Source organism: Scyliorhinus torazame, chromosome 17, assembly GCF_047496885.1.
Source record: "Scyliorhinus torazame isolate Kashiwa2021f chromosome 17, sScyTor2.1, whole genome shotgun sequence".
Lineage (NCBI taxonomy): Eukaryota > Metazoa > Chordata > Chondrichthyes > Carcharhiniformes > Scyliorhinidae > Scyliorhinus > Scyliorhinus torazame.
Window position 1 is genome coordinate 102,228,628 of NC_092723.1, and position 25,630 is coordinate 102,254,257.

General features: G+C 51.6%; 1 protein-coding gene across 1 annotated transcript in view; it reads left to right on the plus strand.

Moving 5' to 3' along the window:
- LOC140394025 (uncharacterized) overlaps positions 1 to 25,630 on the plus strand; it is a 654,493-nt gene that overhangs the window by 527,357 nt on the left and 101,506 nt on the right. The window contains exon 64 of the mRNA XM_072480809.1: positions 2,405 to 2,609. Coding sequence (XP_072336910.1) covers positions 2,405 to 2,609 — 205 coding nt within the window. The remainder of the gene's footprint in view (positions 1 to 2,404; positions 2,610 to 25,630) is intronic.

A 25,630-nucleotide genomic window follows, 5' to 3' on the forward strand; every position in this document is an offset into this window, starting at 1 on the left:
CTAGCTTTGTGATAGAAACTGGGCGGCATGGACAAGCTGGGCCAAAGAGCCTGTTTCCATGCTGTAAACATCTATGACTCTATTAGCTATTGATCTGGCATCACTGAGTGTGTGGAATTTTCCTAATTTCAGTTCCAAAGAGTCTGGCTCTCATTTTTAAGCTATACCCCTTAGTCCTAGACTCCCAGAGCAGTAGAAATTGTTTCTCTCAATTCACCCTATCAGTTATTCTTAATATCTTGGAACACTTCAGTCAAGTCACCCTTAACTGTTTTTAAATTCCAGGGAATGTAACCCGAGTTTGTATAATCACTCCTCATAATTTAACCCCTGGAGTTCAGGTATCATCCTGGTAAATTAACAGTGCGCTCTCTCCAAGACCATTATATCTTCCTAAGGTGTGAGATGCCCAGAATATGTCTCAATACTCCAGGTCTGGTCTGACCAAAGCTTCGAATACCTATAACATACCTTCTACTCCCATGTATGATATAACAGCCTGCATTCAATTAGCTTTTTGAGTATTTTCTGTACCTGTCCAGGACATGTGTAGGTTAGGTAGATTGGCCATGCTAAATTGCCCCTTAGTGTCCAAAGATGTGCAGGTTAGGTGGATTGGCCATGCTAAATTGCCCCTCAGTGTCCAAAGATGTGCAGGTTAGGTGGGGTTACGGGGATAGGTCCGGGGAGAAGGGGGGGTTTAGGCAGACTGCTTTTTCAGAGGGTCAGTGCAGACCCGATGGGCCAAATGGCCTCCTTCTGCACTGTGGGGATTGTATAGTATTCTAACAAGACAGCACTTTGTTTATTTTCATTTCTAATATTGAAATGTGCTGATGGAAAGATGACCAGGCTTCAACTGGCACAGTCAACCTGACAGACTGCTTCTGCTAATTTGTAGATTTCTGTCTGCAGTATTGTCAAATAGATATGGACAACCAGCCATTAGTTTAACATCAGGAATGGGATTTGAACCCAATGTTCTCGGAGAAACCATGATCTGAAAGAAGGACCTTCAACTATTTGGCCCTCCTAACTGCACATAATTACATCACCTTTTTGTATATTATCTTCTACAATAAGAATATGACATTTTAAAGGGGGTATCTGTTGGTGGGTTTAGCTGGTGGAAGGTGCTTGATGCATGCGGATGCACAGTGGAGGGCGAAGCCAGGGGCATATGGGGTGCACAGAGGACTTGCAGCTGCCAACGGCTAACGGTGGCAGGTGTGGGGGGATTGATGGAGAGCAGAAACAAGGTAAGGGGAACCCAACAACCCAAGTTAGTGTGGCTGATGCGATTGTTTCTGTGAGGTATGGGATGTGATTGCCGGGAGAGATGAAGGTGGCATTAGACAGATGAATGAGATTATAGCATTGGCTAAGTGTGTCAAATGATGGAGACAATTATTTGATACAACTTATTATTCAAAAAAGCTGCTCTTTGTGCTAAAAATGAAGATTCACTAGATTTTAATGAAAATATTTTAGAAAAGCTGCCAGGTTATTGAGAAGAATACATCAGCATAGATTCTGTAGATTAAGACAATGAGAGCAGTCTACAGGAGGTGTTTGTGTAGTAGGATTGTCACTGGCCCAGTAATCCAAAGACCCAGTTGGCTGGACAGCTGGTTCGTAATGCAGAGCGAGGCCAACAGCACAGGTTCAATTCCCATATCGGCCGAGGTTATTTATGAAGTCCCCGCCTTCTCAACCTTGCCCCTTGCCTGAGGTGTGGCGATCCTCAGGTTAAATCACCATCAGTGAGCTCTCTCCCTCAAAGAGGAAAGCAGTTTATGGTCATCTGGGACTTTGGCGACTTTACTTACTCCAAAGACCCAGATAATGCTTTGGGGACCACATGGACTGCAGCAGTTTGAGAAATCAGCTCACCACATCTTCTCAAGTGCAGTTAGCGATGGACAATAAATATAGCTTAGCCATTGATGCCCACATCCTATGAATGAATAAAGAACTTGAGGGTTTTTTTACCCATCACTGATGATTCATGGTCTTTTTAGCTTAGGTGTACATTGCATTCTGGCAGTCTGTAAGGCTGTGCTTTCAATCTCAATAATCCAACATTTACTCCTTATTAATGTCATATAAATTACATCACTAAAGTAAGAGAAACTGCTGATGGGTATTAATTGTCTTTGAGCAGATATAAAAAGGGGATAGCTGGGACATTGTGTTGAATGGGAGGAGAGCTGTTGATATGCTCTCTCAATAAATAAAAGCTCTGTAACTTGCTTTCTACTTCACCAACTGGCTTGGAACCTATTAACACTCCTGGTTCGTTTAATATGAATGGCCCGAAAAGTGTCTGTCTGTCTGAGATTATGGGCAAAAACATCTTCCTCTCTGCATTTGCACCTTGAGTGATGATTTGATTCATCTGTAGGTTGAAGATACTGACTTCCTGTACGAAGCATGTGGTTGGATGCTAAAAGCCTCGCAGAAAGCAGCCGACGCTATTAGGAATGGGGGTAGAACATTCCGTCAGTTATGGAAGCTGAGTAGAGTGAGGCAGATGATGCTGCACGTTGTTCCATTGTACCTCGAAAAGATTCAAGAAACATTACAACAATTCCAAGGAGAACTACAAAGTAAGTGCAGAACTGATGAAGAAAATGCAAAACAAAGATTGAAAAGCTCTTCGATACATGAGTCTATGGCTTCGTTCTTTTGCACCTTTTCAATGGGGCTGGTTTAGCACAGTGGGCTTAATCGCTGGCTTGTAGTACAGAACAATGCCAGCAGCGCGGGTTCAATTCCCATACCAGCCTCCCTGAACAGGCGCCGGAATGTGGCGACTAGGGTCTTTTCACAGTAACTTCATTGAAGCCTACTCGTGACAATATGTGATTATTATTACTATAATTGACCTGAAATAGGCATAATGGTGCAAAAGAGCAGATAATTTTACATTCAGCACAACTCCAGCTTCTGAGATCCTTTGCGCCAGTTTTGTTTTTCAAAATCATGCTAAAAGCAAGCCTCATCCATAACACTGACCAGCGTGCACTCCTGTCAGGATGAATTAATCACCATTGGAAGGTTCCGGCAATTGTGGTCGCTTGGGATCTTCAAGGAGGTTTCAAAGATTTAAGCTGATTAGGGCCAACTAATTCAGACGGTTTAAAAGCTTTTGAAAATCTTTTTTCTAATTTGCTATGAAGCTGATAATTACAATAATATAACTAGTACGTGGTTCTGAATTTCTGTTTGTAATTTTCAGCTATTTAAAATCAGGTCACAGGTGGGGGTATTTGATGCTGACGAATTAAAAATGCTTACTTCAAGAAATAAGGGTCAGAATTCTCCGACCGTTGGGATTTGCTGTTCCCGCTGGCAACGCACCCCCAGCCTGTGGGTTTCCCAGCGATATGGGGAAGCTTCAATGGGAAATCCCATAGACAAGCGGCGGGAAGAGAGAATCCCGCCGCCAGCGAATGGCGTGTCGCCGAGAAACACCTGGCTGGGGGGGGCTGGAAAATCCCGCCCCAGATTTTGGTCAGCTGTGATAATCAAACTGCCAAGTTACCACTCTTAAGGGAACCCTGGGAACTGCTGCAGTATTTTCTGTCCATTGCTTTTGATGCTTTCTATTTGAGCACAAATGCCTGTCATTTCACTGATGTTTATTGAGTTAGACCCTGATCTTGGCCTTCTGCACTGTAAAATTCTATGATTCTATGATGGCGGGATTCTCTACCCCCAACGCTTGTCAATTGGATTTCCCATTGAAGCTACCCCACGCCACCCGGAAACCCACGGGTAGGAGTGCACTGATGGCAGGAACTGAGAATCACAAGGGGCAGAGAAGTTGAATCTATGAAGCCTCAACCCCAATTAATCAAAAATGGAGTTTGCAGCAGTTTAAAGAGGAGGCTCACCATCATCTTCTCGAGGGTAATTAGGGATGGGCAATAAATGCAGTCTATCCGGCAACACTCACACCCTCTGAACAAGTAAATTAAAAGATAGAAAGATCTGCAAATGACAATACTCATCATTTCAAACAAAACTATTGCATTCTCCATCTTTTAGCATAGTCTGGAGAGGATGAATTCTTTACAAAATTGATGCTTTTCTTCTTCGCTCTCTTGGTTTCCCATCCTTTTCACACCTCTCATGGACATCAAAGTGTGCTAATCCATTGTGGCCTCCAAACTACTGATGGGCAGCACGGTGTCAAAGTCAATATTTTCCCGCTTCTGTAGCAGAAAGATACAACACACTCGTTAAGACAGAATAACAAGCTTTATTTTCGAAAACAACTGCCTGCAGTAATGGCTGAAACTTGAAGTCCGAGAGCAGTCAACAAAACTGCTCAGTCTTTCACAAGTTCCGTGCTTTCGCGGAGAATTAGCTCAATATTTATACATTGTCTTTATCAAGATTATGTGACAACAGTATGGTCAGGAGTTTGATCGGAAATACAAACGGAAGCAAAGACCAGACCATGTTTGGTCATATCACTCATACCATTATTTATTGAAAGGTCAGAATAGACTTGTTTCTTCCTGAACTTATCTTTGTTTTAAATTCCTACGGCCCTGGGTTATGACGAGTTAGTTTTATCAGGAGTTGCCGAGGTCCAGTGTTTTGGAATGGCTCGACCTTCGCTGATCTTTTCAGACTTCAGGTTATGCAGAGTTGGCCTATGGCCATACTAGTCTGAAAATGGTTAGGGCAGCATTCTTTACCTGGGCCTGGTGAGCTGGAATGAGTAGTTTCAGTCTTTCTTGTATTGTATCAAACCTTTTGACCAGTCTTCCCAGTGACCAGTTTTCCCATCATGCCATTACTTAATTCGTACCATATCACATTCCCTCCTTTTGTCATATCATGAGAACTAGTTAAATAGGTATATCCATGACTCGTTTGAAAATGCATTTACACAAGCAACCAAGCAATCTTATCCCTAGTAGAATTAGGAGTAGTAGAATGAAGGCCTTAAAGACCCAATCAAATAAACCGTGACCCAACCATCCTAGCCATAGTCATATAGTCATGAAATTCACTACCAATCTCTTGAATTTGTCTCTTAATATGGTTGACCAGGTTAGTGATATTTTCAGAACCATCTGGAATATAAGTACAGCGCTCCTGACCTATGATAGCGCACGTTCCTCCCTGCGAGGCTAACAGATAATCCAAAGCCAGTCGATTTTGTAATGCCACGGTCCGGACAGCTACTAGCTCAACTGATACCTCAGCCAGTGCCTGTCCAGTTTCCCTGGCTTCTGCTGCCGTTACGCTCGCCAGTTGTTCCAATGCTGTGGCCATGTGGATCAGTTCGTCGGATGCCTTGCCCGTTCCGTACAAGGGAAAGGCCATCATAAAGAACTGTTCCGTTTTAGAAATAGTCCTTTTTGTTCGCGAGGGGGGAGTGCTTAAGGGTGGGTAGGTGACGCATTTGAGGTACAAATATCCCAAAAAGCAGGATCCTGTCCAATCAATGGGGAGCCATGGATATGCTTTAGTGCCGCATATGAAATAGGTTCCATTATAGGCCATAAAATCATCAGCTGATGTCATCCAGGGGATTGGGGATGTCTGTCCCCATGAAATGTTACAGGTTATATTCCATACCTTGGACCAATCACAGTTAAACATGCCCTTGTTGGATATGCCTGGTACCGGTCCTTGCCAGTCAACTGTAAAGTTGCACCTACTTTGCCCCATTAACTTTCCTTTCCCTGATTTATTAAAACACATGGAACCTTGAACATTATACGAGCGGACAGTGAGGGAGGGTGGAGTCAAGGCATGATTATAGGTAGGTTGATACGAAGCTGAAAATGTAGTCATGTCATAGCCAGCAGATCTCCATATTTCCATATCCCCCCCTATCTCCCCTGCTCCCTGTTTGATTTTGTCGTAAAATCCATTCAACCGTCTCTGCGATTTGAAAGGGGAGGGATTGGAGAGGTATTCCTTCCCTCAAATGGACGGGGATGTGGGTACAAACCCAACACTTGCTTACGTTCAATTTTTCGGCATAAAGATATGACATATATAAATAGGTAATGGAAGGCAGGTCTCGTTTAGGTCGTTTTTTTTACTACCGAGTGGCCATTAAGGCTAAATAGGCCAGAGAGTCCAAAAATTATAATGAAGATCTTCATCCTGTGTTCTCGTCTGGGTTGGAGACTATCTTCTTGCAATTGGATGGATGTATCCAACTTGAACGTCCTTCAGGTTTGACGGAAGTCGGTGTAGTCAGCAGTACGAGGAAGGGTCCGCTCCAGCGTTGCCCTAGTTTCTTTCTGTCCCAGTTTTTCACCAAGCGGGATTCTCCAATATCGGCGCGATGTCCGCCGACCGGAGCCCAAAACGGCGCAAATCCCACCTGCATCGCGCCGCCGCAAATGTCGCAAAGTCTCTGGCCCGGAATGGGCTAGCAGCGACGTGACTCTATCCGCGCTGGCTCACGTGGTTCACGCCGCACAGCGTGACGGCTCATAAGACGCGCTGCTCCCCCTGCCCGACCAGAAGACCCGACCGGATGGCCGCCCGCCGCTCAGCCCCGAGGTTCCAGTCCCGCGATATTGAGGCGCTCCTGGACGCCCTGTATCCCGGACACAGCCGTAGATTCGCCCCAGGCCACAGCCGGCGTCTGTGGAGGAAGGTGGCAGAGGCCGTCAGCGCTGTGGCCCTGACACCACCGACAGGCACCCAGTGCCACAGGAACGTGAACAACCTCGTCAGGGCAGCCAGGGAGAGCCCCCCCCCCCCCCCGCCCTGCCCGATATCCATATCCCCCCTCCCCCATATCCCCCTCCCCCATATCCCCCCTCCCCCATATCAGCTGACCGGAAAACATGACAGCCTGTGGGTGGGGGGAGGGGGGAACGTCGACATGTCATCATTGCCCATACCCCCTCCTCCCCCCAGCCAGGTGGCATGGATCGCATGGGTCCGACTGTTGGAGGCTGGCACCTGGCCAGGTGGATCAACTCACTTGCCCTCGCATCCCCCCTCCCCAGCACGCACCTCACCATCCCCCCTCCCCGGCATGGACCCCCCTGTCCCCCTCCCCTGCACGAACCCCCCGTCCCCCTCCCCGGCACGTACCCCCACCCCCCGGCACGGACCCCCCCCAGTCCCCCTCCCCGGCACGAACCCCCCCCCATCCCCCTCCCCTGCACGAACCCCCCCCCCCCACCGTCCCCCTCCCCGGCACGCGCCTCCCCGTCTCCCTCCCCGGCACGGACACCCTCCCACCCGGCACGCACCTCCCCGTCTCCCTCCCCGGCACGGACACCCCCCCCTCCCCCTCCCCGGCACGGACCCCCCCCCATCCCCCTCCCCGGCACGGACCCCCCCCCCCCGTCCCCCTCCCCTGCACAGACCCCCCTCCCCGTCACCCTCCCCGGCACGCACCTCCCCGTCTCCCTCCCCGGCACGGACCACCCCCGGCACGCACCTCCCCGTCCCCCTCCCCGGCATGGACCCCGTCCCCCTCCCCTGCACGGACCCCCCCTCCCCCTCCCTGGAACGCGTCTCCCCATCTCCCTCCCCGGCACGGACCCCCCCCCGTCAGCCATCTCCCCAGCACGGACCCCCGTCCCCCCCCTCCCCCTCCCCGGCACGTGCCTCCCCGTCTCCCTCCCCGGCGCGGACCCCCCGTCCCCCTCCCCGGCACGGAACTCCCCGTCGCCCTCCCTGGCACGCACCTCCCCGGCCCCCTCCCCGGCACGGACCCCCCCCCAGCACGGACCCCCGTCCCCCTCCCCGGCAGTCATCCTCCCGTCTCCGGCACTCATCCCCCTCCCGGCACTCCCCCCGAGCCCACCCCACTCTAACCCCCCCCGCCGCACACACACACACACAACCCTACAGACACCTCTCCCCCACACATACAGACTGCGGCCACGCCATCACCTCTCCAGCGGCCAACCCCCCAGGCCGTCACCCACCTCCACGCTGGTCAGCGTAAACCTTGAGCACTGGTTGACACCGATTGAAAGTTGTTTTGATTTACGCCGACGTGACCCGTGGTCTGGACGGGAGAATATCGTCAGCCCCAAAATTCATTGCCTCGCGCCCACCCGTGCCATTCTCCGAGGCGTGCGGCACGATTGACGCCCCACCGACTTTTCTCCCTTCGGAGAATTCGGCGGGCGTGGAATTCACTATGGCCCACGGCGATTCTCCGACCCGGTGGGGGGGTCGGAGAATCTCGCCCATGGTCTCCGGGTTTGATCACTGGATATCGAGGGACGGCTGTCCCTGCCGTTACTGGGAAATGTGCCTGTTTTACCTGTGAGTGGAGAAACTTTAGAGAAAGTGTTAATTGCTTCAAATAGCTCTGCATTTGTTCCCCCATCACATGGAGGTCTACTTCCTCTAGGGGTTTTTCATGGGCATCCCAGGGAGTCCTCATTGGCCGACAATAGACTATCTCTGCTCTGACAGTCCGGTCCGCGAATGGGGAGTCACTTGCCTGTGAAACAATGCCAAGGGTAATACTTTTAGCCTATTTAACCCAGTTGCTTCAGTTAATTTAGATAATATTTATTTTAAAGTCCCGTTGGCTCTTTCCACAATTCCTGCAGCCTGCGGGTGATATGCGCAGTGCAGTTGCTGTTTAATTACAAGTGCTTCGCACAATTCAGTATTGATCCGTTCTACAAAATGTGGTCCATTGTCTGAGCTCACCATTTTGGGTACCCCAAAACGAGGAATGACTTCCGTTAACCACAACTTCACCACTGTATGTGCCGTACAATTAGTGGTGGGGAAGGCTTCAATCCATTTACTAAACCCATCGATTATTACTGAACAATATTTATAGCACTGTGCTTTTGGCAATTCGATAAAATCAAGCTGCATACAGGCAAAAGGACCATCTGGCAGGGGAGTGGTTCCTGGAGGGCATTTAATGCCTTTACCCTTATTATGTTTCATGCAAATAACGCATCGATCCAGCCGCGTTTGCGCTGCTGTATTCAAATCTGGGTGCCACCAAGTTTTCAGAAGTAGCTGTACCATTCCCTCCTTGCCAAGATGGGTACAAGAATACAAATAATCAATAAGTACCGGCAATAAAGAATTCGGAATACAAACTTGACCAACGGCAGTAAGCCAGAGGTCTTGTGTCAAGGAGTGTGAACACCCCATTGACTTCCATAGTGTGCGCTCGGAATCATAGGCGTCCCTCTGTAAATTTTGAACTTCAGTTATGTCTGGCATGCCCTTCGTTCCTAATGCAGGTACCTGGTTTAGAGCCTGATTAGCCCCACTGGGAACAATCAGAGAGGCTGATATAGCCGCAGCCTTAGCAGCCGAATCAGCACGGGCATTTCCTAATTGAACAGGAGAGTCCCCCTTTGTGTGCGCAGCACATTTAATAATTGCCAATTGATGGGAAAGCTGAATAGCATCGAGGAGATTTTTAACCCAAAGAGCATTTTGAATGGGAGCTCCCGCAGAGGTGAGAAAGCCTCGCTGTTGCCAGAGTCGACCGAAATCGTGGGTCACACCAAAGGCATACCTAGAATCAGTGTAAACATTAGTACTTTTATCTGTAGCCAAAATACATGCTCGAGTAAGGGCAAATAGCTCGGCTTTTTGAGCGGAGACAGGGGTCTGGAAGGCTGCTGCTTCCTGCACGTCAGTGTCGGTTACCACGGCATATCCCGACTGTGGGATGCCAGTGAGAGAAATGGAGGAACTGCCATCAACATAAAAAATTAGACCTGGATTATCAATAGGCCGGTCCGTTAAATCCGGGCGAGGCGCGGTAAGGAAGTGATTCCGAAGCAAACAATCGTGGGCGGGTCTGCAAAGTTATCGGGGGGCTGTTGGAGGAACACTGCAGGATTTAAGGTAGTACAGTAATGAAAGGAGAGGTAGGGGTTTTGCAATAGTAAAACCTCATAGCGGCTCAAGCGGGCTTGAGTCAGATGCTGGGTTTGCTGAGACGTTAGGAGAGCCACAGTAGAGTGCGAGGTATGCACTTGTACTGGCTGGTGAAGGGTCAGATTAGAGGCTGCCTGTGCTAACAAATGGACAGCCATAAGAATTTGGGTGCAGGGAGGTAGACCGCAAGCTACAGGATCCAATTACGTAGAATAGTAGGCAACCGGGCGACGCCGGTCACCGTGTTCTTTTTTTAAAAATATATATTTTATGCAAATTTTCCGGTCAAACAAAACAATACAAAGGTTTTCCTTTTTACAACAATAAAACAATATAAATAACAATGACCGTTTTAACAAATAAATAAATAATATATAAACTAAATGGCAACTGCCATAACAAAAAAAATAACTCTCCAGAGATAAAATCAAACAATCCAATATACATAACCAAGTACAAATATCTATACAAAAACACCCCTGAGGACCCACCAGAGCCCTTCCCCTCCCCCCCCCCCCTCCCCCCTGGGTTGCCGCTGTTACCTTCCCATTTCCTTTATCGTTCTGCGAGGTAGTCAATGAACAGTTGCCACCGCCTGGTGAACCCTTGAGCCGAACCCCTTAGTGCAAACTTTATCCGTTCTAGTTTTATAAATCCTGCCATGTCATTTATCCAGGTCTCCACGCCCGGGGGTTTGGCTTCCTTCCACATAAGCAATATCCTTCGCCGGGCTACTAGGGACGCAAAGGCCAAGACATCAGCCTCTTTCGCCTCCTGCACTCCCGGCTCTTCTGCAACCCCGAATATAGCCAACCCCCAGCCTGGCTCGACCCGGACCCCCACCACCTTCGAAAGCACCTTTGCCACCCCCACCCAGAACCCCTGCAGTGCCGGGCATGACCAAAACATGTGGGTGTGGTTTGCTGGGCTTCTCGAGCATCTCCCACACCTATCCTCTACCCCAAAAAATTTACTGAGCCTTGCTCCGGTCATATGCGCCCTGTGCAAAACCTTGAATTGTATCAGGCTTAGCCTGGCGCACGAGGACGACGAGTTTACCCTACGTAGGGCATCAGCCCACAGCCCCTCCTCAATCTCTTCCCCCAGCTCTTCTTCCCATTTCCCCTTCAGCTCATCCACCATGATCTCCCCCTCGTCCCTCATTTCGCTGTATATATCCGACACCGTACCATCCCCCACCCATGTCCCTGAGATCACTCTATCCTGAATCTCCTGCGTCGGGAGCTGCGGGAATCCCCTCACCTGTTGCCTCGCAAATGCCCTCAGTTGCATGTACCGAAATGCATTCCCTTGGGGCAACCCATATTTTTCCGTCAGCGCTCCCAGACTTGCAAACGTCCCGTCTACGAACAGATCTCTCAGTTGCACAACCCCAGCTCTCTGCCATGCTCCAAATCCCCCATCTATTCTCCCCGGGACAAACCTATGATTATTTCTTATCGGGGACCGCACCGAGGCTCCTGTCCTTCCCCTATGTTGTCTCCACTGCCCCCAAATTTTTAGCGTTGCCACCACCACTGGACTTGTGGTGTATTTCTTCAGGGAGAACGGCAACGGCACCGTCACCAGTGCTTGTAGGCTGGTTCCTTTGCAGGATGCCATCTCCAATCTCTTCCACGCCGCTCCCTCCCCTTCTCCCATCCACTTACACACCATTGAGATATTGGCGACCCAGTAGTATTCACTTAGGCTCGGTAGTGCCAGCCCCCCTCTATCCCTGCTACGCTGCAAGAACCCCCTCCTCACTCTCGGGGTCTTCCCGGCCCACACAAAACTCATGACACTTTTCTCAATTTTCTTGAAAAAAGCCTTCGTGACAATCACCGGAAGGCACTGAAACACAAAAGGAATCTCGGGAGGACTACCATTTTGACCGCCTGCACCCTACCCACCAGTGACAGGGGCACCATGTCCCATCTCTTAAAATCCTCCTCCATCTGTTCCACAAATCTTGTTAAATTAAGCCTATGTAAGGTTCCCCAACTCCTGGCTATCTGAATCCCTAAGTACCGAAAATCTCTTGTTACCTTCCTCAGCAGTAAATCATCTATTCCCCTGCTCTGCTCCCCCGGATGCACCACAAACAACTCACTCTTCCCCATATTCAATTTGTAACATGAAAATTCCCCAAACTCCCTGAGTGTCTGCATTATCTCAGGCATCCCCTCCACTGGGTCCGCAACATACAGCAATAAATCATCTGCATACAAAGATACCCAGTGTTCTTCTCCTCCCCTGAGTACTCCCCTCCACTTCCTGGAGCCCCTCAGTGCTATGGCCAGGGGCTCAATCGCCAATGCAAACAGTAACGGAGACAGGGGACACCCCTGCCTCGTCCCTCTATGAAGACGGAAGTAGTCAGACCTCTGCTTGTTCGTGACCACACTCGCCACCGGGGCCCTATACAGCAGCTGTACCCATCCAATAAACCCTTCTCCAAAACCAAATTTCCTCAGCACCTCCCACAGATAATCCCACTCCACTCTGTCGAATGCTTTCTCGGCGTCCATCGCCACCACTATCTCCGCCTCCCCCTCTGGTGGGGGCATCATCATTACCCCTAGCAACCTCCGTATGTTCGTGTTCAGCTGTCTCCCCTTCACAAACCCAGTTTGATCCTCGTGGACCACCCCCGGGACACAGTCCTCTATCCTCGTCGCCATCACCTTGGCCAGGAGCTTAGCATCTACATTTAAAAGGGAAATGGGCCTGTAGGACCCACACTGCAGCGGGTCTTTTTCCTTCTTCAGAAGGAGCGATATCGTCGCCTCTGACATAGTCGGGGGCAACTGCCCTCTTTCCCTGGCCTCATTAAAGGTTCTAGTCAAAAGCGGGGCCAGTAGGTCCATATATTCCCTATAAAATTCCACCGGGAATCCGTCCAGTCCCGGGGCCTTCCCCGCCTGCATGCTCCCAATCCATTTTACCACCACCTCCATCTCAATCTGTGCTCCCAGTCCCGCCCTCTCCTGCCCCTCCGCCTTCGGGAATTCCAGCTGATCCAGGAAACACATCATTCCCTCCTTCCCTTCCGGGGTCTGAGCCTTATATAACCTCTCATAGAATGCCTTGAACCCCGTTCACTCTCTCCGCTCCCCGTTCCATCTCTTCCCTCCTCATCTCTCACCCCACCTATCTCCCTCGCTGCTCCCCTCTTCCTCAATTGGTGGGCCAGTAGCCGACTCGCCTTCTCTCCATACTCATACTGTACACCCTGTGCCCTCCTCCACTGTGCCTCTGCCTTACCCGTGGTCAGCAGGTCAAATTCCACATGTAACCTTTGTCTTTCCCTGTACAGTCCCTCCTCCGGTGCCTCTGCATATTGTCTGTCCACCCTCAGAAGTTCTTTCAACAATCGCTCCCTTTCTTTACCCTCTTGCTTCCCTTTATGTGCCCTTATGGATATCAGTTCCCCTCTGACCACCGCCTTCAACGCCTCCCAGACCACTCCCACCTGAACCTCTCCATTGTCATTAAGCTCCAAGTACCTTTCAATACACCCCCTCACCCTTAAACATACCCCCTCATCCGCCAATAAGCCCATATCTATTCTCCAGAGTGGGTGCTGTTCTTTTTCCTCTCCTACCTCCAGGTCTACCCAATGTGGAGCGTGGTCCGAAATGGCTATGGCCGTATATTCCGTCCCTGTCACCTTCGGAATCAGTTCCCTTCCCAAGACAAAAAAGTCTACCCGTGAGTATACTTTGTGAACATGGGAGAAAAATTAGAACTCCTTACTCCTAGCCTACTAAATCTCCAGGGGTCTACCCCTCCCATCTGCTCCATGAAGTCCTTGAGCACCCTGGCCGCTGCCGGCCTCCTCCCGGCCCTGGACCGCGACCGGTCCAGCCCTGGATCAAGCACCGTATTGACGTCTCCCCCCATTACCAACTTTCCCGCCTCCAGGTCCGGGATACGTCCCAACATACGCCTCATAAAATTTGCATCATCCCAGTTCGGGGCGTATACGTTCACCAGAACCACCGCCTCCCCTTGCAATCTGCCACTCACCATCACATATCTACCCCCACTATCCGCCACTATGGTCTTTGCCTCAAACAGTACCCGTTTCCCCACCAAGATAGCCAGCCCCTATTCTTCGCATCTAAACCCGAATGAAACACCTGCCCCACCTATCCTTTACGTAGTCTGACCTGGTCTATCAGCTTCAGATGCGTCTTCTGCAACATAACCACATCTGCCTTTCATTTCTTTAGGTGTGCGAGTACCCGTGCCCTTTTAATCGGCCCGTTCAGCCCTCTCACGTTCCACGTGATCAGCCGGGTTGGGGGGCTCTTTACACCCCCCCCCTTGTCGACTAGCCATCCCCTTTTTTAACCCAGCTCCTCACCCGGTTCCCACGTACCCGTATATCCCCCCGACGGTGCCCTCCCGCCTCGACCACCCCATCCCATAACAGCTCCCCCTTCTCCTTAGCAGCAGCAACCCAGTTAACCCCCCCCCCCGCTAGATCCCCCTCTAGGGTAGTTGCACCCCCCATGTTGCTCCCAGAAGTCAGCGAACTCTGGCTGACCTCGGCTTCCCCCCTTGTCCTCGGCTCCCACTGTGCGAGGCCCCCTCCTTCCTGCGTCCCTGTTCCCGCCATAATTACCATAGCGCGGGAACAAAGCCCGCGTTTCCCACTCGGCCCCGCCCCTAATGGCCGGCGCCCACAGTTCCTCATGCTCCCCCCCCCCCCCCAACATGGGGAAGAGAGAAAAGTTACAGGATCACAAAATTAACAAATTGAAAACTCATTCCCCCCCCCCCCCCTTCCCCTTCCTCGCCCCACATAATCACCCCACCACTTTTTCCCAAAAGCTCTTTCTCTTGCCAGACTATTCCAGCTTCTCGTCCACAATGAATGTCCACGCCTCTTCTGCCGTCTCAAAGTAGTGGTGCTTCCCTTGGTGTGTGACCCACAATCTCGCCGGCTGCAACATTCCAAACTGGACCTTCTCTTTGTGAAGCACCGCCTTAGCCCGATTGAAACTTGCCCTCCTTCTCGCCACCTCCGCACTCCAATCCTGGTATACGCGGATCACCGCGTTCTCCCACCTACAGCTCCGAGTTTTCTTCACCGATCTGAGAACCGTCTCTCTGTCATTGTAGCGGAGAAACCTCACCACTATAGCTCGAGGTATTTCTCCATCCTTTGGTCTTCGCGACAGAACTCGATAAGCTTCCTCCACCTCCAAAGGGCCCGATGGGGCCTCCGATCCCATTAGCGAGTGAAGCATCGTGCTCACATATGTCCCGGCGTCCGCGCCTTCGGGAAGACCCAGGACTCTTAAATTCTTCCTCCTCGAACTATTCTCCAGCGCTTCCAACCTCTCCACACACCTTTTATGCTGTGCCTCGTGCGTTTCTGTATTTCAGGCCCTGTATTTCATCTTCGTTTTCAGCAGTCTTTGCCTCCACGACCCGAAGCTCCAGCTCTTGGGTCCTCTGCTCCTCCTTTAGTCCTTCAATCGCCTGTAATATCGGGGCCAACAGCTCCTTCTTCAACTCCTTCTTCAGCACTTCCACACAGCGCCGCAGGAACTCTTGTTGCTCCGGGCCCCATAACAAACTGCCACCTTCCGATGCCATCTTGCTTTGAGCTTCCCTTCCTTGCCGCTGCTCCAGAGGATCCTCCGCAATCCGGCCGCTATCCTCTCCCATTTCCATGCGTGTCCGGGGGGGATTCCCTTCTGGTTTACCGCACAGTGTTTTTGCCGTTTAAATTGCCGTTGGGGCTCCTATTTAAGAGCCCAAAAGTCCGTTCCAACGGGAGCTGCCGAAACGTGCGACTTAGCTGGTCATCGCCGCACCCGGAAGCCCGGTTAGAACACCAGTGGCACATTCACCAAGAGCATTAACGTACAACTGAAAGGGTCTGGCATATATAGGTCGTCCTAGCGCTGGGGCGGTAGCCAGGGCGTTTTTGAGAGTAACACAAGATTGTTTTGCTGAATCAGGAAGTTCAAACTTAAGAGGAGCATTTTGAGAGGAGTACAGAGTTAAATCTTTAGTATGGACAGTAACATTCGGAATCCATTGTCTGCAAAAGTTCACCAATCCTAAAAAGGCTCGCACCTGCTTGGGCGATGTAGGAAATGGGGTCTGCAGTATAGGAGTAATGCGTTCCTGAGTAAGGGAGCGATCCGTAGCACCGTTGACCTTTATGAACTTTAGTGGGCGGGATCACATATCCCTATGAATGGAGACGGATGAGCAGGTAAATGGTGTCACGTTGGTTAGCGTTGAAGTCAGGGCTGGCAAAGGAGTAAGTCATAAACATATTGGATGATGGTGGAACCACCAGGAGTTGATAATGTCGCTAACTGGGAGTGCAATGCTTGTGAGAAAAGGGTTGGAGAATGAATGAAGCCCTGTGGGAGCCTAGTCCAAGGGTATTGGTTGCCCTTAAATGTAAAGGCAAACAAAAACTGTGATTCAGGGGCGGGGGGTATCGCAAAAAAGGCATGTTGTAAATCAACAAGGGTGAAAACAGTCGCTTCCGGTGGGACATTACTAAGGATTGTCGCCGGGTTTGGGACAATAGGATGTAAGGGTTCCACTATCCGATTAATACGTCGGAGGTCTTGGACCAAACGCCATTCGGATGGTCTTCCTATCTTAGGAACTGGAAGAATCGGGGTGTTACAGGGCGATTGGCATGGTACCACAATTCCCTGTTGAAGGAACGATTGAATCATGACCGAGACTCCTTCTTCAGCCTCTGGGCGCAAAGGGTACTGTGAAATCGAGGGCAAGGGCATGTTAGGTTTAACTTTAATAACAACGGAGGGACATTAGTGAGACCAACTTCGTGTTTGGAGGCCGCCCATAAATTTACGGGTAGTTCAGAAGTCGTTGATTGGACTGAACGATGGTGGTGCAGTGTGCCAATGAGGACAAATGGGCGTTGAAAATATTCTAAAGTGCCTGCGGGTAGGATTTGACTTCCATCAGCTTGTCCTCACAGTGCAGCTGCCAGAAATCCCAAGGACTTGGCACTGTAGCCTTCATTCACAGAAAGGGTCACGTGGGGTGACACAAGTCCCAACTGACGCCAGAGGCCATGGGATAAATTGACAAGAAAGGCAGATCCTTCTTTTCCCTTAGCGAGGCCAACAAAGGAAACGGATTGTAGAGAACCGAGGGCGTCTTGGTAAATGCTCTCCAAATCAGGCGAGCATCCTGTATGATCGTAGCAAAGAATGACATGTGGATCGGGAATATCTAAGGGAGGTGAAAAGTGTGAGGGATCAAAGTCAACCGACCACCACTGTGGAGCAGTGAAAAGGGAAAAATTTCGAAGCTGGGCCTGCGGGATAGCTGATATAGTAATGCCGTTATCAAGGCAAACAGTTTCCACCTGCAAGGGACACAGCAAGTCACGTCCGGTCAGGTTGACACCGAGGACGCGGGTAACTGTGAAAGAGATGCAACGTTCCCAGCCCTCAAATTGAACAGAGAGCGGCTTTGTAAGCGGATAAACAGCACCTTCCCCCATGAAACCAGCAAGTTCCACATACTTATCAGAAAGGGGAAAGCAATGTTTCTGAATTCATGTCCAGTCTAGCGTAGAATGAGTCGCGCCGGTGTCAATCAGGAAGGGTATAGGCGACTTCTGGTTGTGGCGATGCGGAGCTAAGTCGCACATTCGGCGGCTCCCGCAAAAACTGACTTTTGGGCTCTTTTCAGGGTCCCCAATGGCACTTTTTCGACGTTTCCCGATGTGGGAAGGAGTCTACAACAGCTCCCCGTCAGTATATGGCTTCAACTAGGAGCGGGGAGACAAAAAAGGTGGTGGTGGACCCGAAGAAGGTGCGAGGGAAGAAGGACAAAATGGCGGCGGGTGGAGACCAGGCAGCGTGGATGCAGTGGGCGGAAGAGCAGCAGGAGGGTATCCAGCGCTGCTTCAGAGAGATTAAAACGGACCTGCTAGAGCCGATGAAGGCGTCTATTGATAAGCTGCTGGAGACACAGACGGCCCAGGGAGTGGCGATCCGCGAGACTCGACAAAAGATCTCTGACAATGAGGATGAGATCTTAGGCCTGGCGGTAAAGGTGGAGGCGCACGAGGCGCTCCACAAGAAATGTCAGGAGCGGTTCGAGGAGATGGAGAATTGGTCGAGACGGAAGAAATTGCGGATTCTGGGCCTCCCGGAGGGGCTGGAGGGGCCAGACGTGGGGGCCTAAGTGGTCACCATGTTGAATTCGCTGATGGGAGCGTGGTCCTTCCAGGGGCCCCTGGAGCTGGAAGGGGCCCATAGAGTGCTGACGAGGAGGCCCAAGGCTAACGAGCCTTCGCGGGCGGTGCTGGTGAGGTTCCATCGGTTCGTCGATCAGGAGTGTGTGCTCAGGTGGGCCAAGAAGGAGAGGAGCAGCAGGTGCGAGAACGCGGAGGTTCGGATATATCAGGACTGGAGTGCGGAGGTGGCGAAGACGAGGGCCGGGTACAATCGAGCGAAGGCGGTGCTGCACCAGGAAGGGTGTGAAGTTTGGCATGTTGCAGCCTGGGCAACTGTGGGTTACCTACAAGGACTAGCACCATTATTTTGAGTCTCCGGAGGAGGCGTGGGTCTTTGTTCAGGCCGAGAAGTTGGACACAGATTGAGGGTCAGGACGGGCGATTGGGGACTGCGGTTGATATGCTATGTTTATTTTTGTTTCGATGGGGGGGCCTTTGTATTGCTCCGGGTTTCTTTTTCTTTGTGTTTTTTCTCTTTTGGGTCGGTGAGGGTGGCTGGGGCAGGTTGGGCACTGTTTTGGTTGGGTTGGTTGGGAGGACTCTTGGAGGTGAGATGGGGCTCCGCGGGGGAGGGGGAGGCCCGAGTCAGGGGTGAGGGGTCCGGGCCTGTAAAAGGAGCTGCTTCAGAGGTGGCGGTGGCGGGTAGGTGGAAAGCGCGGGCTTTTTCCCGCGCTGAAGACCGGAGCGGGCGGGGCCAGGGTGGGGAAGCGAGGGTTGATTCCCACGCTTAGAACAGAAGGGGGAGGGGGGAGAGCCTATGGACGGGGACGGGAGGGGAGGGTGTGTCACACAATGGGAGGAGTCGAAGGAGAGGCGGGAGTGGCCGGGGTCAGCAGGAGTCAGCTGACTTGCGGAAGTGCAATGGGGGGAGTAAATCAGCTAGGATGGGTCCTAGTGGGGGGGTGGGGATCGAGTTATTGTTGCTGCTATGGTCAAAGAGGAGCTGGAGCGAGTGGGGGCGGTCGAGACGGGGGTATGCCGCTGTGGGGAACGGGCCGGGTGTGGGGTGCGGGCGCGTGGCCGCCGAGGAGGGGTCATGGCTAGTCGGCGAGGGAGGGGGGCGGGTAGTCCCCGGATCCGGTTGATAACCTGGAATGTAAGGGGACTGAGTGGGCCGGTTAATCGGGCCCGCGTGTTCGCGCACCTGAAGGGGCTCAAGGCGGACGTGGTTATGCTTCAGGAGACACACCTGAAGGTGGCAGACCAGGTAAGTTTGAGGAAAGGGTGGGTAGGTCAGGTGTTTCACTCGGGGCTGGATGCCAAAAATCGAGGGGTTGCGATCTTGGTGGGAAAGAAGGTGTCGTTTGAGGCGTCGAGCACTTTGGCAGGTAATGGCGGCAGGTACATACTGGTAAGTGGTAAGTTGCAGGGAGAGATGGTGGTACTGGTCAATGTGTATGCCCCGAACTGGGACGATGCGGGTTTTATGCGGCGTATGTTGGGTCGGATCCCAGACTTGGAAGTGATATGGTGCTGGATCCGGCACTGGATCGCTCCAGGTCTAGGACGGGTAGGAAGCCGGCGGCGACTAGAGTGCTGAGGGGATTTATGGACCAAATGGGAGGGGTGGACCCTTGGAGATTTGCAAGGCCGGGGGCTAGGGAATTTTCATTCTTCTCACATGTTCATAAGGCTTATTCCCGAATCGACTTTTTCATCTTGAGTAGGGCGTTGATAGCAAGAGTAGAGGATACTGAGTATTTGGCAATAGTCATTTCAGACCACGCCCCGCATTGGGTGGACTTGGAGATGGGGGAGGAGAGGGACCAGCGCCCGCTGTGGCGCTTGGAGGTGGGGCTTTCGGCGGACGAGGAGGTGAGCGAGCGGGACCGAGGAAGGATAGAGAGGTACCTGGAGACCAATGACAATGGGGAGGTCCGAGTGGGGATGGTATGGGAGGCACTGAAGGCGGTGGTGAGGGGAGAGCTGATCCCCATTAGGGCCCACAAAGAGCAGAGGGAGAGGCTGGTGGGGGAGATGGTGAGGGTCGACATGAGGTATGCGGAGGAGCCCGAGGAAGGATTGTTGACGAATTCGACCTGGTGACCACCAGGAAGGCGGAGGTGCAGTGGAGGAAGGCCCGGGGGTGATTTACGAGTATGGGGAAAAGGCAAGCCGGATGCTGGCGCATCAGCTTCGGAAGCGGGACGCAGCTAGGGAGATCGGGGGAGTTAAGGACAGGGGAGGGAGTGTCGTGCGGAGTGGGGTTGGCATCAATGGGGTCTTCAGGAGCTTCTACGAGGAATTGTACCGATCCGAGCCCTCACGGGAGGAGGGAGGGATGGGCCACTTCCTGGACCAACTGAGGCTTCCAAAGGTGGAAGAGGGACTGGGGGCCCCGATTGGGCTGGAGGAGCTGATCAAAGGGATAGGAAGCATGCAGGCGGGAAAGGCACCGGGGCCGGACGGTTTCCCGGTCGAATTCTATAAAAAAATATATGGACCTGTTGGGCCCGCAGTTAGTTAGGACCTTTAATGAGGCAAGGGAGGGGGGGCTTTACCCCCGACGGTGTCCTGGGCACTGATCTCCTTGATCATGAAGCGGGACAAGGATCCCCTGCAGTGTGGGTCTTACAGACCGATTTCCTTGCTAAATGTAGATGTCAAGGTGCTGGCGAAGGTCTTAGCCACGAGGATTGAGGATTGTGTGCCGCAGATCATCCATGAAGACCAGACAGGGTTTGTGAAGGGGACGCAGTTGAACGCGAATGTGCGGAGGCTTTTGAACGTTATCATGATGCCAGCGAAGGAGGGGGAGGCGGAGATAGTGGTGGCGATGGACGCTGAGAAAGCCTTTGATAGGGTAGAGTGGAGGTACCTGTGGGAGGTGCTGAAGAGGTTTGGGTTTGGGGAGGGGTTTGCCAGGTGGGTTAGGCTGTTGTATGAGGTCCCGATGGCGAGTGTGGCCACAAACAGGAGGAGGTCCGAGTACTTACGGTTGCACCGAGGGACGAGACAGGGGTGTCCCTTAACCCCCTGCTCTTCGCACTGGCGATTGAACCCCTGGCAATGGCACTGAGGGAGTCAAGGAACTGGAGGGGGTTGGTGCGGGGTGGGGAGGAGCATAGGGTGTCATTTTATGCGGACGACCTGCTGCTGTATGTGGCGGACCCGGTGGGAGGAATGCCAGAGGTAATGAGGAATCTTGGGGAATTCGAGGACTTTTTGGGCTACGAGCTCAACATGGGGAAGAGCGAACTGTTTGTAGTTCATCCAGGGGACCAGGAGAGGGGGATTGGCGAGCTCCCACTAAAAAAGGCGGAGAGGAGCTTCAGGTATCTGGGAGTCCAGGTGGCCAGGAGCTGGGGGGCCCTGCATAGGCTTAATTTTACAAGGCTGGTGGAGCAAATGGAGGAGGAGTTCAAGAGGTGGGACGCGTTGCCGCTGTCCTTGGCGGGTAGTATGCAGTCAATCAAAATGACGGTGCTCCCAAGGTTTTTGTTCCTGTTCCAGTGCCTCCCCGTGTTTATCCCGAAGGCTTTTTTCAGGCGGGTTAACAGGAGTATAATGGGGTTTGTGTGGGTGCGAGGGACCCCAAGGGTGAGAAGGGTGTTCCTGGAGCGGAGTAGAGATAGGGGGGGACTGGCACTGCCCAACCTCTGTGGGTACTACTGGGCCGCCAATGCGACGATGGTGCGCAAGTGAGTGATGGAGTGGGCTGCATGGAAGAGGCTGGAGACGGCGTCTTGTGTGGGTACGAGTCTGGAGGCGCTGGCAAAGGCGCCGCTGCCGCTCCCTCCAAGGAGGTATACCACGAGCCCGGTGGTGGTGGCTGCCCTCAAAATTTGGGGGCAGTGGAGGCGGCACAGGGGGGAAGTGGGGGCCTCGGCGGGGACCCCATTACGGGGGAACCACCGGTTTGCCCCAGGAAGAACAGGTGGAGGGTGTTCGGGGTGGCACAGGGCAGGGATACGAAAGCCGGGGGACCTGTTTGTGGACGGGAGGTTCGCGAGTCTGGGTGAGCTGGAGGAGAAGTATGGGCTCCCCCCCGGGGAACACCTTCAGGTACTTACAGGTAAGGGCGTTTGCCAGACGGCAGGTGGTGGAATTCCAGCGGCTACGGCCACACACAGTACAGGACAGGGTGCTCTCGGAGGGGTGGGTGGGAGTGGGGAAGATCTCGGAAACTTACCAGGTGATGCAGGAGGAGGAGGAGGCCTCGGTGGTGGAGGTGAAAGTTAAGTGGGAGGAGGAGTTGGGAGAGGAAATTGAGGAAGGGACGTGGGCTCGTGCCCTGGGGAGGGTGAACTCTTCCTCATCGTGCGCGAGGCTCAGCCTCATACAATTTAAGGTGCTGCACAGGGCACACATGACCGGGACAAGGATGAGTCGGTTTTTTGGGGGTGAGGACAGGTGTGTTAGGTGCTCAGGGAGCCCAGCAAATCACACCCATATGTTCTGGGCATGCCCAGCGCTGGAGGAATTTTGGAAGGGCACAGTGAGGATGGTGTCGAGGGTGGTAGGATCCAGGGTCAAGCCGGGCTGGGGGCTCTCAATATTTGGGGTGGCAGAGGAGCCGGGAGTGCAGGAAGCGAAAGAGGCCGGAATTCTGGCCTTTGCGTCCCCGGTAGTCTGGCAAAGGATTCTTCTTCAGTGGAAGGATGCGAGGCCCCCAAGCGTGCAATCCTGGATCAACGATATGGCGGGGTTTATTAAGTTGGAGAGGGTGAAATTCGCCTTGAGAGGGTCGGCAGAAGGGTCCTTTACGCGGTGGCAACCGTTCTTAGACTTCCTGGCAGAGCGGTAGACATTGGTCAATGGCAGCAGCAACTCGGGGGGGCGGGGGGTCACTTTATTTACTTGTTTTTGTTATTTACACTGGACGGTCTGAGGGGGTGTTAATGTTAATTTATTATTTATGTACAGGGGGCGTATGGAGGGTTGTTTTCCTGGACTGTGTTTTGTACTTAACCCTGTTGGGTTTCTTTTTCATTTTGTTGTTGATATTTTATAAAAACCTTTATTAAAAATTATAATTTTTTTTTAAAAAGGAAGGGGATAGGCACGCCCTCTATGTAAATCGTAGCAGTGGGCTCGTCAGAGTGGTCTGTTGAGAGGACCGGAAAGTTCGATCTGGCTAGTCAGTAGGCGTTAGAGGTAGTGAAGGGTGTCTGCCGACGGCGTTGAAATCTACCTTGTAGTCGGGGTGCTGGACAATCCCTAGCGTAGTGGCCTGTGCGTTGACAGTTGAAGCAAGTGACATATTTGGCAGGAGGACGACGCGGAGGAGCGCTGTCGAAATCCTCCGTGTGTGGGGAGTGAAGGGGTAAGGAGGCTGTTGGCGGTAACCAAATTCCGGAGGGTCCGTGCAATCTGGGCGATAGTAACGTGAATCTGTCTGAGAGTTCTGACCTTTAGGAGCTCTTCTTTGAGAGGGACGTTGGGTGAATTTGGATTTAATTTTGGGCGAAGTGTCTTTGTAACAGGTCTCACGGTTGCAGCCATTGCTCCAATAATAAGACACAGCACGTTTCATTTGAGGTTTAGAATTGTCAGACCAGTCCATGTTATTAGTTTTAATACTGGATGCTACGCGGTCAGGCAAAACCTGCATTAATAGTGCATTAAATTGGGGAGACTATGTGCCTGCATTGAAAGCAATGTCCTCGGAGTAAAGAGTGTATACGCCACAAAAATGGTCAAAAAAGTCTGGACCATCTTCCTTAGAAGTGGGGGTACATTAAAGGAGTTTGGCGATGTCAACGGGTTTACGGAGAGCCCGTTTTAGTGCAGGGAACATTAAAGTACGCTGATCGTCCTCCGTTTGGTGTGCGGCGCTGAAGGCCGTCCACGTGTCCCCATGAAGTCCTAATTCATTTTTCCATCTTTCCCCTAATTCTGGGGGAATGGATGAATAAATCAGAGAATATTGATCACATGCGGTAGCACCGTACATGGTCGCAGTTCTCCTCAAAAACTCAGTGAACCCCTCTGGGACTTCTTTACAGGAGGGACATTGGGCCATGAACATAGCTCATGGGGTTTAAAAGCTTGCCACACCTCAATGAATGGGTCGTCATTATCACCAGCGTGGGGGTTAATAACACTCCTAATGGGATAATTTGCGGGGTGAGGTGGTGGCGGAAAAGGTTACTCCTCCTTAGGTTGGAGTGATAAATCAAGAAAAGCCTGATTAACAGAGGTGAAGGGTTGTTCCATATCAACGGCTTGCGTATGTGACCGAGTGCATGTTGCTACGGGGGATGCGTTAGCAGGAGTTTCATTGGCAGTGGGACCATAAGGGGGAGTCTGGACTTGGGACGGTGGAATTGTAGAATCGGTGTGTGCAGGATGAGGGTGGGGTCCTGGGATTAAATCCTCCTCCTCTTTTGTATCGCCTGAATAGGGAAACATCGGCATGCCAGAGCAACTGGGAGGATCCTCCTTTCGTTTAATCTGCTGGGCTAGCCCTCTCTGCCTATTGGTTGGAGATTTTTAATTTTTGCCTTGTTGTTTATGCTTTCTATCCCAAAGTTCACATTCCAATTTTAAAGTCTCCCAATTCTTTGCTTTACCATCCACACAATCATCAATCCCTTTTCTCTCCAACTCATTAATAGTGATTGTTCGTGGCGCTTAGTGGAAGCTGGCGTTTGTCTGCCAAATGATTTTCTCAGCAGAAATGCAATTATCGTAGTTCCCAATTTATTGTTCAGCACTGCAGATAATCTTTGTAAATTACGTTTATGAGAAGGGTTTTCAGAGCACATGAAAAATAGAGGGGAATTGCCCACGGTTTTGTCTAAACTCTGTCCCATAATGTCAATAAAATGTGCCCCTGGCAATCAAAAATATCCCTGGTACCAATTCAAATTGCAGGGTCACTGACCCAAACTGTATGAGAGGTCCCTGACCCAAACTTAAACCTGTAAAACATGCAAGAGGTCCCTGACCTAAGGCTAACCACAATTGGAGTCCCTCACCCGAAGTACTCTACTAACAATTTAATAAGTACAATTTAGATTTGAGCACCGTTACCTGTTTAGTTACTTCCGTCAGGGATGAGGGGTCGAACCACTAATCCGAGAGAGAGAGAGAGAGAGAAAGAGACCAAGGTTAATGTTACCTTGTGCCGGCGTCTGTCACTTTCCTCCGGGTCTGGCTCGATCACTTCTTCAGTCCCCCACGGAATTCACTCAGGATATTGGTAACTGCTCGCTTGCTCCAAAATGTCAAAGTCAATATTTTCCCGCTTCTGTAGTAGAAAGATACAACACACTCGTTAAGACAGAATAACAAGCTTTTGTTTCAAAAACAACTGCCTGCAGTAATGGCTGAAACGTGAAGTCAGACAGCAGTCAACAAAACTGCTCAGTCTTTCACAGGTTCCGCGCTTTCGCGGAGAATTAGTTCAATATTTATACATTATCTTTATCAAGATTATGTGACAACAGTATAGTCAGGAGTTTGATCGGAAATACAAACGGAAGCAAAGACCAGACCATGTTTGGTCATACCACTCATACCATTATTTATTGAAAGGTCAGAATA